This window comes from Rhinolophus sinicus, chromosome 2 (assembly GCF_057876585.1).
Source record: "Rhinolophus sinicus isolate RSI-liver-muscle chromosome 2, RSI-T2T, whole genome shotgun sequence".
In the NCBI taxonomy this organism is placed as follows: Eukaryota; Metazoa; Chordata; class Mammalia; order Chiroptera; family Rhinolophidae; genus Rhinolophus; species Rhinolophus sinicus.
In genome coordinates, this window is record NC_142502.1 from 54,364,790 (window position 1) to 54,378,742 (window position 13,953).

The 13,953-nt window shown below is 48.8% G+C and overlaps 1 protein-coding gene across 2 annotated transcripts; it reads right to left on the reverse strand.

The window, feature by feature from the left end:
* Positions 1-1,873: 1,873 nt before the first annotated feature.
* POU3F2 (POU class 3 homeobox 2) lies at positions 1,874-9,018 on the reverse strand. 2 transcript variants are annotated; one of them, XM_019743418.3, is made up of 2 exons: positions 7,586-9,018; positions 1,874-3,085 (listed from the first exon to the last, which is right to left on the reverse strand). In XM_019743418.3, the coding sequence occupies exons 1-2, from the start codon at positions 8,663-8,665 to the stop codon at positions 3,002-3,004; spliced, it is 1,164 nt and encodes a 387-aa protein (XP_019598977.2). In that variant the 5' UTR covers positions 8,666-9,018; the 3' UTR covers positions 1,874-3,001. The 2 variants fall into 2 exon arrangements, with proteins under 2 accessions (XP_019598977.2, XP_019598975.2); XM_019743416.3 differs by lacking the exon at positions 1,874-3,085 and having other exon boundaries at positions 4,560-9,010.
* Positions 9,019-13,953: the final 4,935 nt, after the last annotated feature.

A 13,953-nucleotide genomic window follows, 5' to 3' on the forward strand; every position in this document is an offset into this window, starting at 1 on the left:
AGGCATCAGAGGCAAGCCCAGGCCTCGGGTCATGGGGCGCGGCTTCTCTCGGCTCGCTGCTCTCAGGTCTGACTTGGGATGATGGGGTGCCCAATGGGGCTCCCAGCTTCCCTTCGTTGGGGAATTGACTTTCCTTCAGTGTAGAGATAAAAGAGACTTTAGACCCCGCAGGGAGTAGTAGTCGGTTGCGGAGGGTTTTGGGGTTCGTTTTTCTCCATCTTCAAGGCTTGGAGAGTAAGTTGCTCTCCACTGGAGGCAGGGAGCTGAGGTCAGGAGCGCCAAGAAGTTTGATAGGTGTTAGCTGAACTTCGCTTGCCAGCTCTCTGCTCCCTTGCTCGGTTCCTTGGCCCTTCCCAATCTCCCAACCCTCACTCGCCCCCAACAAACAAACAGGAAAAGGTCATATTACTTTTCTTCACAGGCAGATGATCCCCTTTTCCTCCGCAGTTTCCTGAAGTTTGCCTCCTCTATCTACCCTCTCTTTCTGAGGTACCTTCTCCCACGATTGCTTCTCTTATGCAGAAAGCAATGTCCTGGGCCCAAATTAACAAAGTCAAGTGGAAAAGCCACGCAGGGAGAAAGCTAGGAGACTCACACGCCCCTGGACTCTTGAACTGCAGTCATCTCTGTGACCCATCGCCATCTCTGCCCTGGCGGAGCGAGCCCCCAGAGAGGCCCCGCCAACTCACTGCAGCTAAAACCAACTTCCCCAGGGGCGGCGGCCCATCCAAGGCGCCTGCCCTCCCCCTAATCGCTACCTCTATCCTCTGCCTTCCACGGGCGAACCCACCAATCGTCTACACCCCCATCCCCCACCCCGCAGAATCTCCTCAAAGTGGGAAAGTGATGGAATGGCCCACGTCTTCAGGGCTGTGGAACTTTCCCCTAAGGGTTCAGGCGTCCAAACCGCGGGAGCCGCAGAGAATCCCAGCTCCTGGCAAACACTCAGGGGCTGTTGGGCGTCCAGGAGCGAAGGCAGGGTTGGAGTACAGGGAATGCTCCGCTCCTCTCACTTCTCTCCCTGCGTGGGCCAGCAGGGCGGTCTGGGCCTTTTTTTCAGTGGTCTGGGCTTCCCCGAGATAGGGGCACACAGCCAGGCTGGGGGCGCCTCCTCTGCGCCCGAAGGCTGAGCAGATACCGGCAGCCAGCACACTGGCCCGCCTGGCCCAGGCGTTCTGAACAACTTTGAAGGAATATTTTGTTAGGGGAACAAACAAAAAGTTATTAATGTCAAATCATTCTCTCCAGAATCCTGTGCTGTGGAACATAAAAAGTCCTCTGACGGAATGAGATTTCCTAATGGGAGGAGGAAAAGAACTCCCAACACTTTCTACAAGGATTTGTCTAAACCTTAAAACCCAGTGATTTACAATGGCTAATTTGTGTTACAAACCCGCAAGAAACTTTTTCTTTTTCCCACTCCTGCTAAATTCGCCATATTCTTGTGTGCATGGCACTTTTTTCTTTTTAAACAACAAACTCAGAGGAAACATTGCTGGGAGGAAATATATATGCTCCAAATAAAAAAAGACGCAGATTTAAATTTACTCCACAAGGTTTCTATCGCCATCGTTCTGCACGCCGAGAGTTAATCGTATACAATTTATAACAATCAAAATCCCCTCCATATTGCTCAGATGGGGTCCTAAAGCTCCCCTGTCTTTCTAAAATCAGTGACAAGTGAGTCTTTGTGGGGCATTTATTTCCTTCTTTTTTCTAGATGACAGCTCCCCTTTCTAGCAGAGAGCTGTGTGCCGCCAGCTACAGACCGCTCCAGAGCCCAGGCTCTTCACGCAGGAACCGCATATGGAAATGCCCCCCCACCACCAAATCCCAGACAAAGAGCTATAAAAACTCAAAGACGTGGAAGGAATAAACTTTAAGATATAGATGCACTTTTACTGGTCTATTAAATAACATTTCAGACATTTTTTTAAAAAGTACATCTTAATGTTACTAACAACCAGAATTCTAGGAACAATAAGAGAGGCCAGGGTTGTTTTGAAGGGGTATGATATTGTTTCTAAAACCTCTAACAGCTAAGCCAAGCAGAGTTGTTATTAAGGTAAAAGTACTACGTGATCAAGTTAATTAACTTTTTTTCTTTAAAAAAGGGAACAAATTTCCTAGCTTCCCACCAAACACAAGAACAATGTGAAAATATTCTGATTGTTTCTTTATCTCCATAACTAAGCAAAGCCTTAAAGAAAACTAAAAAAACATATTCTGGCACTCCCGTACCCACATCTATATAAGATGGCATTGAAATAACTCTGGTCCAAGTTCTACAAATGTGGGCAAGTTTGTTCCATGTTTTGCTAGCTGAGTGGCAAGCCCTTGCCACTTTTGAATTATTTCCCATCCTGAATCAAGTGGTGGGAATAGGAACCAGGAGACTTGGTTTTCTTCTACCACTATATGCCCCGTTAAGAGATTGTGTATCATTGAAAAAATAAACTTTCCTGAACAGCGAAAGTGTTGGTATAAAATTTAGCTGTACAACTCATTTAGTCATATTGTCAAGATTCATTCTTACTACTTTAAGATGCACCATTTTCTTCCATTTTAAATAAGAACTGTCCCTTTTGCCTCACTGAAATATACAAGCAGATTCAAAGAAACATTTTTACCTTTGACACCCTCACTTTACTATCCTTCTATCTTTTTCTGTATAAACTTTGTTCTCTGCCTCATTCTGTAACTTGCCTAGGAATTCAATAGAATCTAGAACAGAGTTCTATAAACTGATTGAAAAATCAACAAAGACACATCACAGAGACCAGTGATAAAAAGATAATTTCTCTCACCCAGCAGCCCAGCACTCCCCGAGCTGCTTCCATGTAGTAAGGCAAATGAAAGGCAAAAGAATGAAGGATATAGACCTCCATGTGCATGTACCAATGCACTCACATGCCATTTCCCCCATTGAGGCTGATGCATTTCTTTATTAGTTGCTTTTGGAGAAATAAGTAGAAAGATGAGTGCCTTTATTAAATCCATTTCACCAGAAAAATTTGCCAACCAGTGTGTGGCTTCCACTGGTAGGAGCAGGAAGGCAAGGAGAAGAGTGCTTTTGTTGCTGCATCTGAAATATAAAGGAGGTAACTTCGTGGGAACCGAGAATGTTTAGAACTGTCAAGCATAATATTATTTGTGGCCATTCCCTCCATCTGACCTTCACATAACTCTCCCACATGATTGTTTCTCCTTCATCTTACATCATAAATTTTTTAAATGACATATTTCGAGCAAACACAGGAGCTCTTTCGGGATGGCTGTATTCTGCATTATTGTCTTTAGGGAAAAGAAAGGGTTTGTCATGTCTAGCCAACATTTTAGGGGTGACTACCCCACAAATTTCTCCCAGTGGCAATGATGGAGTTGTTCACTTTAGCATGTAATACATTCCCTAAAACAGCATCGAGACTGCCTGAGTAGCTTCAGAATCTGAATGCAAGCATGGGTCAAAACCATGGCGAGTCCGTTTAACACGTGATGGTTTCCAGTCGGTAGCCCTTGTGGCTAAGAACAAAAAACGCCTTCTCAAGGTCCCCTAAAATGCCCTGCAGAGGGCAGATGCTGCTTGTTTTCTGCCTACAATGGAAGAGGATATTGACCCAGAACTCAGATCTATACCCAGCTTAAACATTTTACCCATCAGCATGTCTGCGGTCACAAAACACTTCTTCTTTCTGTCACTTCGCGTTCTGACTATTGATAAGATCATTTGGCTGAATCTGTTTGGGACCTGTGTAATATTGACTAGGAGTTAGAAAAGATGATCAGATGTAATAAGCCCAGAAACTACCTTTCAAAATGGACATTTATACTAAAACCAATGTTCCAAGGAGGACTTCAAACACATCAGCAAACTTGTAAACTAACCCAACATTGCTTGGATTTCTCACTGACCTTAAAACTGATTTTAGTAAGGGTAATATTCCATCTCAGACTATGTGAAACACTTATTAGCACCACAGTCTTGAGTGCTCCCATATATTCTTTTCTTTTTGAGCCTGTTTTCTTGCCCGATGAGAAATAAACACTATTGTATAAACCATTGCAAAATCCATCTTTTTCTGTAAACCTAACAGGAACAATATGACCTTTCTCTATCACTTGGTAAACACACATATTGCATATGGTCAGAAATTCTTTGTTGAAAGATATTTGTTAATTACTAAAAAGAATAATCCCCTTAACTAAGCCTTGCTTTCCGTAGATCCCAAATTATGTAAGGACATGTGGGTAAAGATTAAAGTCCACCTAGTTCCATTGATGCTTTCCAAAAAAGTGAAATCGGGTAAGGTAAAACTAACCTAGAAAGAAGATGCAGGGATATCTGCATATATTTAAAGAGGACAAACATCTCTTTGTCAGACCATGAAATGGCAAACAAATTGAAGCTCAAACCCAATGACCATTTCAATTTAATGCTACAGGCACAGTGACTGAAAGGTTTTGGATTGATAGTTTTTGCAAAGAAAAGTGAATCAGAACAGTAGTCTCACCTAATTAAAAAAAAGGCTTCTGAAAGTTATAAACATGAAACCTGGCAGTATATGCATAAAATTTATTCCAAAACTTTATGAAGTATAAAGGAAGGGAAGTGTTTTACATACAACTCAACTCAGTCAGTATAAGGTCTAGGGTTTTTTTCCCCCTTAAAACTTGGCACTATTTTAAAAATAAAATAAAGATATTTCAATAATTAGAACAAACTATGAAGGTATTGTGCATTTCTGTTTTATGTAGATAATAAAATATTACTTTAACATAAATATATAAGGATCTCTGCGTTTTTATTTTCCCCACAAGCACAACCAAATGTACCAAAACAAAGTATTTTTAAAGAGACTGAACAAAAAAAAATTACATCCCATATAGATTTTGCTCACCTACTCATTTAAAGCTACAGAAAAACAGTTTCCAGAACCTTTTTGCTTTAAAAGAAATAAATATACATTGAGGCAGGCCACTTAAAAATGATATGAAAATATTTCCCTGGGTAGCATTAAAAAAAAAAGAAAAATAGACAAAGAAACATTTAAACTATTTCTGCATTTCAAAAGACAGATATTAAACATATATACATAGTGGTAAGGTTCAGTGGTACCCTTCATTTTAGTAAACCTCTGGGAGTTAGAGGAGCTGTAGACACATCCCCTGAACTCCAGCTTCTAACCTTACCCACTTGGTAATAAGAATCTGAAAATTCATTTCCTCCCTTTACCATTGGCTATTTGCTTCACTACAGGCCAGTCCCCACACCTCAGGAACAAGCGGTGTGATGCACCCCGAAGCAGCTCTATGCCCATTTCCTTGTGACATTCGTTGGGGGAAATGAAATACAGGCAAATAAATATGCCCATTATAAGTCATCATTTATCTTGCAAAAACATTGAAAATGAAACAGTCACAGGTGTTTGAAAAGACAATATAAAGCATATTTCCTAAAACCTTAACTACTGAGTGCAAGCTAATCTGATGCTGAACCATAATTTTATGGTACTGAGTTTTAATTTTTTAAAATAAAAATTTACCTAATACTTAACCAGAAAAAAAAGCCCCGGTCTTTTAAGATGAATAAAAAGTGTTTTCCCTTTTAGCGCCCTTTTGTGCTGATTATTTTTCAACATTTTAACTGATCACAGTTTAATGGCATTTATTTTCAATGTAGTTACAGTTTTGTTTTTCACCTACACTTCCCAGTAGAGTCTTTTGTTATGGGAGTTAACTATTTTTCCATCAAGATAAGGTCAAAATGCACTTAAAACTATTAACAAAGGGAGAAAAGGAAAAATTGAAAAATAGCATTTTTCCCCACTTCATTTGGCTTCCTCAGTGGAAAAAGGGGGGGGGGGGAGCTGTTCAAGTCAAACTGGTATTTTCTGTAATAAATTACAGGAGAAGAAGGTGTGGGACCTTAAATATGACTTGATAAACAAATGGGCTAGTGAAGACAAAACCAGTCTAGAGTGGAAATATTCTCTGTATGCATGTGGGTATTTGTGTGCTGAGAAACACAGTCTAGGCATACACCATTAAGTTCCAAGATTATTTTCTTTGTTTTTAAAAAAGCTATTAGAGGAACAAAGTTTAACGGCTGCTGTGAGCACAAATAATTCCTCATAATGAAGTTATTAAAACTGAAGGCAGAGAACTATACAGGGGGTGTCTGAAGATATATATTTCCCTAGTTCTCTTCAAAGTGCCACTTTTTTTCTGTTGGACAACTCTGGAAATATATGTAACCTCCACATTTCCTCTGAGCTCTTTCACAATGGGCCCGCTTGATAAAATGAAGCAATCAGTCACTCACTATCGATTTTTCTTTTTCTCCCCTCTGCAACCTCCCCCAGAAACACTGCCTGAAAATGAAGTTTACTTTGTGGTTGGTAACAAAAGCCAATGCTTGACTCTCATTTTTGTATTCCAAACTGGATTCTGGTCGTGGATAAAACGGGTAGATCATACACTTCTCCTAAAAGCAGAGAGTTATTTATTTTGTATGAAGCCAACCGTATTGCTTTGGTAAAAGGAGCAAATAAACGTTACACCAATATAAGGGAGGAGGGGGGATCTGAAGGTAACCAAAGTTCACAAACAGTAAGAACAAGTGGCTACACAAGAACATTAGAAATGGAGAGTGGCCAAGAGCTGGCTGCAACTCTCTCCACTGAATAAAACAAAACAAAACACAAAACCCGGCAATTTCAAAATTAACTGGGAGAAAGAAAAACATGTTCATGAATTTGTTCATGTAAACTTCAATTTTCTTGCAGTGCAAATTTATGTGGTTAGATTTTGCCGACATCAAAGAACGTGTGTTTTTTTCCTCTTTCCTGATGGGGATCCACATTAAATAAACACAGCAGCATGTGCCAACTCTGAGCATCGGGAAGCTGTGTTTTGCGTTTATCACGGTTTGGTGGATTTTTTTTTTTTTTGTAATTTATTTAGTTTTGCCAGGTTAACTCCTCTCTCTCTCTCTCTCTCTCTCTCTCTCTCTCTCTCTCTCTCTCTCTCTCATTCTCTCATTCTCTCATTCTCTCATTCTCTATCTCTCCACACACTTCTCTCTCTATGAGACAGTCTACTCCATTGCCTGGGCACTAGCCTGTAAAGGTCAAAACACATCATTACACCTGCTACCGTTTAAAAGATAGTCCAGTGCCTTAGTTGCTTTCCTTATTTTTGTTCTTTTTACGAGACGGGGAAATAATAATTAAAAATAAAAGAACAATCAGAAGTTAGAGTGGGAACAAGGGGGCAGGGAAAGGGCCGTGGACCGAAGGGGAGGGGGAGCCCCGCGCTCTGCCCCTCCCCCCGCTCGAGTTCACTGGACGGGCGTCTGCACCCCGTGGTGTGGTGGCGTGTCCCTACTCCCCCCGTACACATCCTCGGCGCCCGGCAGAGTCCCTCCGGGAGGGGTCATCCTTTTCTCTTTTTGTCTCCTGTTACAAAACCAAACTCTCACCACCTCCTTCTCCAGCTGTAAGCTGTCCGCGAGGGAGGTGATCTCCTGGGCCGAGGGCTTGGGGCATTTGAGGAAATGGCTCTCCAGAGCCCCCTTGACGCTCACCTCGATCGAGGTCCGCTTTTTCCTCTTGCGCCCCTGCGCTGCGATCTTGTCTATGCTGGTGGGGCTGCCCGAGGACGAGTCCGCCTCCTCCAACCACTTGTTCAACAAAGGCTTCAGCTTGCACATGTTCTTGAAGCTCAGCTGCAGGGCCTCAAACCTGCAGATGGTGGTCTGCGAGAACACGTTGCCGTACAGGGTGCCCAGCGCCAGCCCCACGTCCGCTTGGGTAAATCCTAGTTTGATCCGCCGCTGCTTGAACTGCTTGGCGAACTGCTCCAGGTCATCCGAGGTCGGCGTGTCCTCGTCCGAGTGCGGGTCGTGGTGTGCGCCGGGGTGGCCTGGCGGGCCCTGCGGGGGCGGCGGCGGCGGCTGCTGATGCGGGTGCGAGTGCGGGTGCGGGTGGTGGTCTGCGTGGTGCGGCTCGTCGTGCGCGTCCCGCAGGCCGTGGTGGTGCAGCCCGGCCGGCTGCCCGCCGGCGCCCAGCATGCCGTTCACGGTGAAGCTGGGCTGCGAGTAGAGCAAGCCGCCGTTGGACGCTCCCATGGAGGGCGGGAGGTGCGCCGCAGCCGCCGCGCTCCTCCATGCCCCGGGCCCCGGGTGGTGGTTGGCGGCGTGGTGCACCAGATGCGGCGGCCGCTGCTGTTGCTGCTGCTGCTGTTGCTGCTGCTGCTGCTGTTGCTGCTGCTGCTGCTGCTGGTGCTGCTGCTGCAGGGCGCCTGGCCCGTGAAGCTCGTCGCCGCGGCCGCCCTGCTGTACCACCACCGAGGGCTTGATGTCCGGCTGGCCCAAGGGGCTGGTGGACCACGGGGAGCCGTCGCCGCCGCCCCCGCCGCCGCCCCCGCCCCCGCCGCCGCCGCCGCCTCCCCCGCCGCCGCCGCCGTGGGACAGCGCGGTGATCCACTGGTGAGCGTGGCTGAGCGGGTGCCCGTTGCTCTGCAGCGCGCCGTAGTCGCCTTGAACCAGGCTCTGCGCCTCGCGGTAGCCCCCCGCGCCCTGCTGCATGCCGCCTGGCGGCTCGGCGTGCACGATGGAGGCGCTGGAGGTGAGCAGGCTGTAGTGGTTAGACGCTGCGGTCGCCATGACTCTCGGAGCCGGACTGAGCGCTCCGGTTAAAGGAGCCGCGCATTTGACAGTTACTTTTTCGCCTCGGGCTGCTCTCCTCGCTCGCTCGCTCTCTCCTCTCTCTCCCCCAGCGGGCAGCTCCGACGCCCGCTCCGACGCCTTCTGTTGCTGCTCCTGCTATTACTGCTGCCGCCGCCGCCGCCGCCGCCTCCCGCCCGCCCTCTCTCTCTTTCTCCTCCTCTCCCTCCTTCTTGCTTCGCTCACTCTCAGGCTAGCTGCGCTCTCCCCCCTCTCCCTGCTCTCTCCAGCTCTCTCCCGCTCTCTTGGCAGAGCCGGCTCGCAACGGCACGCGCCTGAGCCCCGCCCCCTCCGCCCCCTCCCATTGGCTCTGCGCCCTTTGATTTACGTGGATACCACTAGCAACCTCCCAGGCCGGCGCCACTGATTGGCGCAGAGCAGCCCCTCCTCCTCCCCCCGAGCGCGGAGTCCTCATAGCCCTCCTTTGGTGCCCCCTCGCAACCCTATTCAGCTTCTCTTGGATCTCATCTCCCTTTCTCCCCAGCCCCCCGGCCTCCTCCTCCCCTCTTGGATGGGCCCCGCCCCCCATCTGTCTCCCCAACAGACAGGCCGGGCGGGGATGGGGGTGCAGGGCGGGGACCCGCCCCGGCGCACTATCCGTCACAGCTACTTGGGTGGGTGGGTGTCTGTCCACCTTTTCCCTGTGGGGCTGGAGAGGGGGGAGCGTGGTAAAGAAGGAGGGAGGACGAGACAGGCCGAGTTGCACAGAGCCAGGGGGCGTCTGATTTTTAATCACCTTGGGATACACACACATCAGCGTCTCTTAAACCTACTCAGAAGCCAGACTTGTCCCGCTGTTGAAGTCTCCTTTCCCTCCACGCTTAGAATTTCAATGTCCATGTGCTCTTTGCCCTGGGGTCTGAAGATACTTTTGCCGCTAATAAAGGTCCTCTTCTTTCCTGCCACCCTGCCACTAGCGCAGGCTCTCTTCCTTTTAGGTTCCAGGCCCAATTGTCTCACGGCCCCTCCGCGAGAGGCCCCCACGAGAGGCAGGCTCAGCCCCGCGTATTGGCTTGTGAGAGATTCCTGTTAAGGAGAGGAGTTGACTGCTTTGACAGCGCAGCATGCAGGACTGAAAGCAAAACAAAACTCTAAAAGTCTCTGTCAGATTCCCACACTAGGGCGCGCGCAGTTTTTGGTTTAGAAAACTGGGGGCCTGCGCGCAGACCTTTGCCTTGTGCAGGAGCTTTGGTGGCTCTGCCTCGGGGTGTGGTGGAGGCACCAACGGCCACCTGGGGAAGCCGAGCCACAGGGGCTGCGTGCGCGCTTCTTTGCGCTCCTGGTCCTCTTCGTTGCAACTTTTCCGTTAACTACTTGGAAGGGGAGAGAGTGTGTGTGACGGAAGATGGGCCGATGCTAGGGGACCCTTCCTATTCAGTAACTTCTGCGGGCGCCATCGGGTGGGGTTGGGCTAACTCAGCTGTCTGGCTCTGGCTGGCGTATCTCCCTACTTAGTCTTAGGCCTTGAACTCCAGAGCAAAACTGCGGTACAGCGCACAGGCGGTGCCGCGCCACTCAGTGCGAGCGCGTTGCGCCGTCAGTTTCTTAGCCGCCTGGAGCAGGTGACTGCAGCGGTTCGGAGACTGCAGGTCGACTAGTAGGAGCCCGGGCACCGACCCAGGCTTGAGCGTCCGGAATACCACGCAGGGCCAAGCGTACGGCGGGGCTTATACTGCGAAGCGAATCAAAAGTTGCTGCCAGGAAGGGCAAAAAGACCTCATGGAAATTGATCGCGTCCCCACCTCTCACCTTGGGCCCAGCGCGTTGTAGCTCTAACGCTGGCACTGCTGGAGGTCGTGGGCTTGTGAAGGAAGCCAAGTCAACGCTCAAGGGGAGCACTTTGGGGCCTCTGGGCGTCTTAATCCAGACAGCCAAGTAGAGCGGGCCAGAGAATTCATCATGACTAACGAGGAGCCGAGCTCTTTGGGGAGTGGCTGAGCTGTTTATAAATCACCACATTGAGCACCCGCCGGGGCAAGGCGCTTTGGCTGAGAATTTCCACGTGCCCAGTGTTTATGAGCGTGTATGTGGGAGAGAGAGAAATGGTTAGGGGAGGGGCGAGCCCACAGGCCGCCAGCGGAACGGACCTGCATCCCCCACGCGCGCACCCGCGCGGCGAGGCGAGGACACACACCGTGTGGCGCTCGATCTCAGCGCAAGCGCGGAGCCACTCTGGCCGTGCGCCTGGTGGCTACTAAGAACCCCGTAACTTTGCCCAGCTAAAATAAAGGAAAAAGTCCGAGCTTCGGAGGGCACAGACTCCGTAGCTGGCCCTCGCAGCTCCTCTACTGTGAGCGAAGGGACTGGGCGGCGATCAGGACTGCCTCCTCCCGGCAGCGGCTCCAAGTCCCCAGCACTGGGCGCGCGGCTCCGCTGGGGCTTTGGGAACGCACAGGCCGCTTTCTAGCCGCATCGAGTCCTGGCCCTCTGCGCCCCTCTCACCCCTCCAGTCCCCTGCCTCTCCTCCTCCCCGCATTCCCCCACTGGGAGACTCTGAGCTCCCACAGATGGAAGAATCCTCCCGCCAGGAAGGGCCGCGTCCGGATATCAGAAGCTCCCCTCCCTTCCCCCTTCCGGGGCAGGTGTCTGCTTTTCTCTGGATTTGATTTCACATTTCTCAAGGGACAAGGCCCTTTGCAGCCCGTGGGGTGATACACTCGAGGGAAGAAAAAGATTTCCAGATGCATCTCTAAGGAACCCGAGGCGTCCGGGCTTGGAGTTAGTTTAAAAGTCCCCCCCGCTTTTTGTTCCCTCCCTTCCCATAGGGCGCTGGTGTGTGTAACTGGGGGTGGGCAAGAACAGGCTGCACATGGACATCAAAACTTCCCGTCTGTAAAGGGACTTCGCTGGCGATTATTGCTCCGAGAGCCATCCCAGGTTGACATCCTTGGTCTCCACTCCACCCCCCACCCCCGCCTCATTTACTGGCGAGTGACAGAACCGAAACATTCCCAACAGGGTAAGCTCTGATAGTTCTACGGGGAATGATACCCCAATAAATCCTCGGGAGAACACAAAGCAATGTCCTACCCCTGGGCCTCAGCCTCCGAATCCCACTCCCACCCTCGGAGCCGGGCCAATCGCGGGGCGGGAAGGGCTGGGCGCGCACTGTGGCTCTGGGTACCACCTCCCTCCTGAGCCACCCCTGCTTCCTCGCCAGTCGCCCGAGGCCCGGTTGGCGCGAACGCTGGGTCCTGAGTAGTCTCGGCTTCTGGTCTGCCTCCCAGCGCGGCATCTCCCTGGGGCTCCGAGAACCCGGGCTCAAGGAGGTTTTAGCTCCAGATGGGGGCTTCTCCGTCCTCCTTCCACCCCTCCCACTGTCGCCTGCGCCTTTCTTTGCTGTTGATTCCGCCTGTCTGCCTGCCTTTCTCCACCCGCATAAAAGCACGTTGAAGGTGTCTCAGAAAGACACCTCCAGGTTTTGATTCAGCTCATTCCCTTCCACTGTTCAAAGCAGCTGTTCAAATACAGAGGCTGCTTCCTTTGACGTGGAGTGGATTTCAAACAACCCTAAAATGCTTTGAACCTACGAGGTATCTCGATGTCTCCCCTCACTTCAGCAGCTTCCGTACATCACTCTCCAGGACAATGGCTGAGCAGGCGGTTTGTGAGAGCCTCGTTGCCTCGGGCGCGGACGGCGGGGTCCCCTGGACTCCTTCCTCAAGAACAATTTCGAGGTACCCCGAGAGGAGACCCTGGCAAGAGTGCTAGCCCGTCCCCTTCCCTTAGGTCCCACGGAAGGGCTCTACTCAGCGTCCTGATCTGAACTGGTGTGAAGAGGTGGTGAGAACTCCTTCCTGCCCTGGTGCGCTGCACCGAGAGGAAACAATTAAGCTAATTCCAGCTAAACCCAAAAGACCCATATTTATTCCCACACTGTCACACTCCTCCAAAGAGTGGGGCCAGCCTGTCTCAGTAGCCCCCAGAACCTTGACCCAAGGCCCCCAAAGTCTTCACCTGAGTAACAGTAATGGGATCAACCCACGCACTCTAACTTGAACTCTAATTTATGAACTCATTCATCTATTAAACATAGTCACACCATATGTAAAATATCATTTATTTATTTCTACATACCAGGACTTGACAGAAAAACCACCATAATTACTCCCATACATTGAGCTGAAAGGGCACAGTTATTAAAATAGAAGTGAGATGATATTCATTTGATAGACCTTAATTTATTTATTATCTATGTAGTCTTACAACAATAGAAATCAGGAAACAAAGGAAATTTTCCTAGGAGGTGGCAACTGGTTTAAACTTGGATAAAATTGCCTCCTGGTGTTTTCTTTTTAATGTATCCACCTTGGAGGAGGATTGCTTGAATCCCTTCTCCTCCTCCTCCTCCTCCTCCTCCTCCTCCTCCTGCTCTTCCTCCTCCTCCTCCTTCTTCTGCCTGTTCCAGTCATTCATTCCTGTACTTTCTTCTCCACTACTAGCCCCCAGAAGCTGTCTGATTGGTGGAGAGCTCCCCCATATTTGAATGGAACTTCTGTACTAAGGGCCTACAGAATGTCAAAACTGAGACTCCCAATTCAGAGCTGCAGCTTTAAACAGTCAATCCACACAAAGAGGCAGCTGGCTGCCTTAATAAAAACCTCCTTAAAGCTTCAAGAACTGCAAGGTTGGGATGCATTTATAAGAAGCATGGAAAATGTATTTCCAAGTTGCCAGTTCTTGTGAGAAACACAGTAAACATTTACCTTAAAAAGGAATGGAAATTAACATCTTTAACTAGTATGTAACAGCTCACTGTCTCCTGGATTAAAAAAAAAAAATCCCATATAGAGTTATATGTTATTATCTATTCATACATTTTATGAGTTTCTAAATGTGCATCTGTCTCCATGTCATAAGTGGTCTTGAAGAAGGAAAAGTTTTCTGAGAGTTGAAACTCCCATTCTTCTTCATATGCTTGGCAATTTCTGTTTGCCCATGCCTCACATACAGACCATTCTATTTTATTTTCACTACTGTGTAAACCAGTGAGAGTACTATTCTAAACTGAGTATTTGGAACGAAATTATTTGAATTCACAGATATTAATCTCTTTCCATTTTTCTGCCAGTTTTGACTCTCGTCATTAAAAATGACACCTCCCCCCTTTGTAGCCCCAAAGTGAACATTTTATAGGCAGGCAAGGCTTGAAGACTTCTAAAACCACCTCACCCAGGCAGTCTAGCTGTTTCAGGGATTACTTTGAGAAATTTATCAAAGGCAGCTTG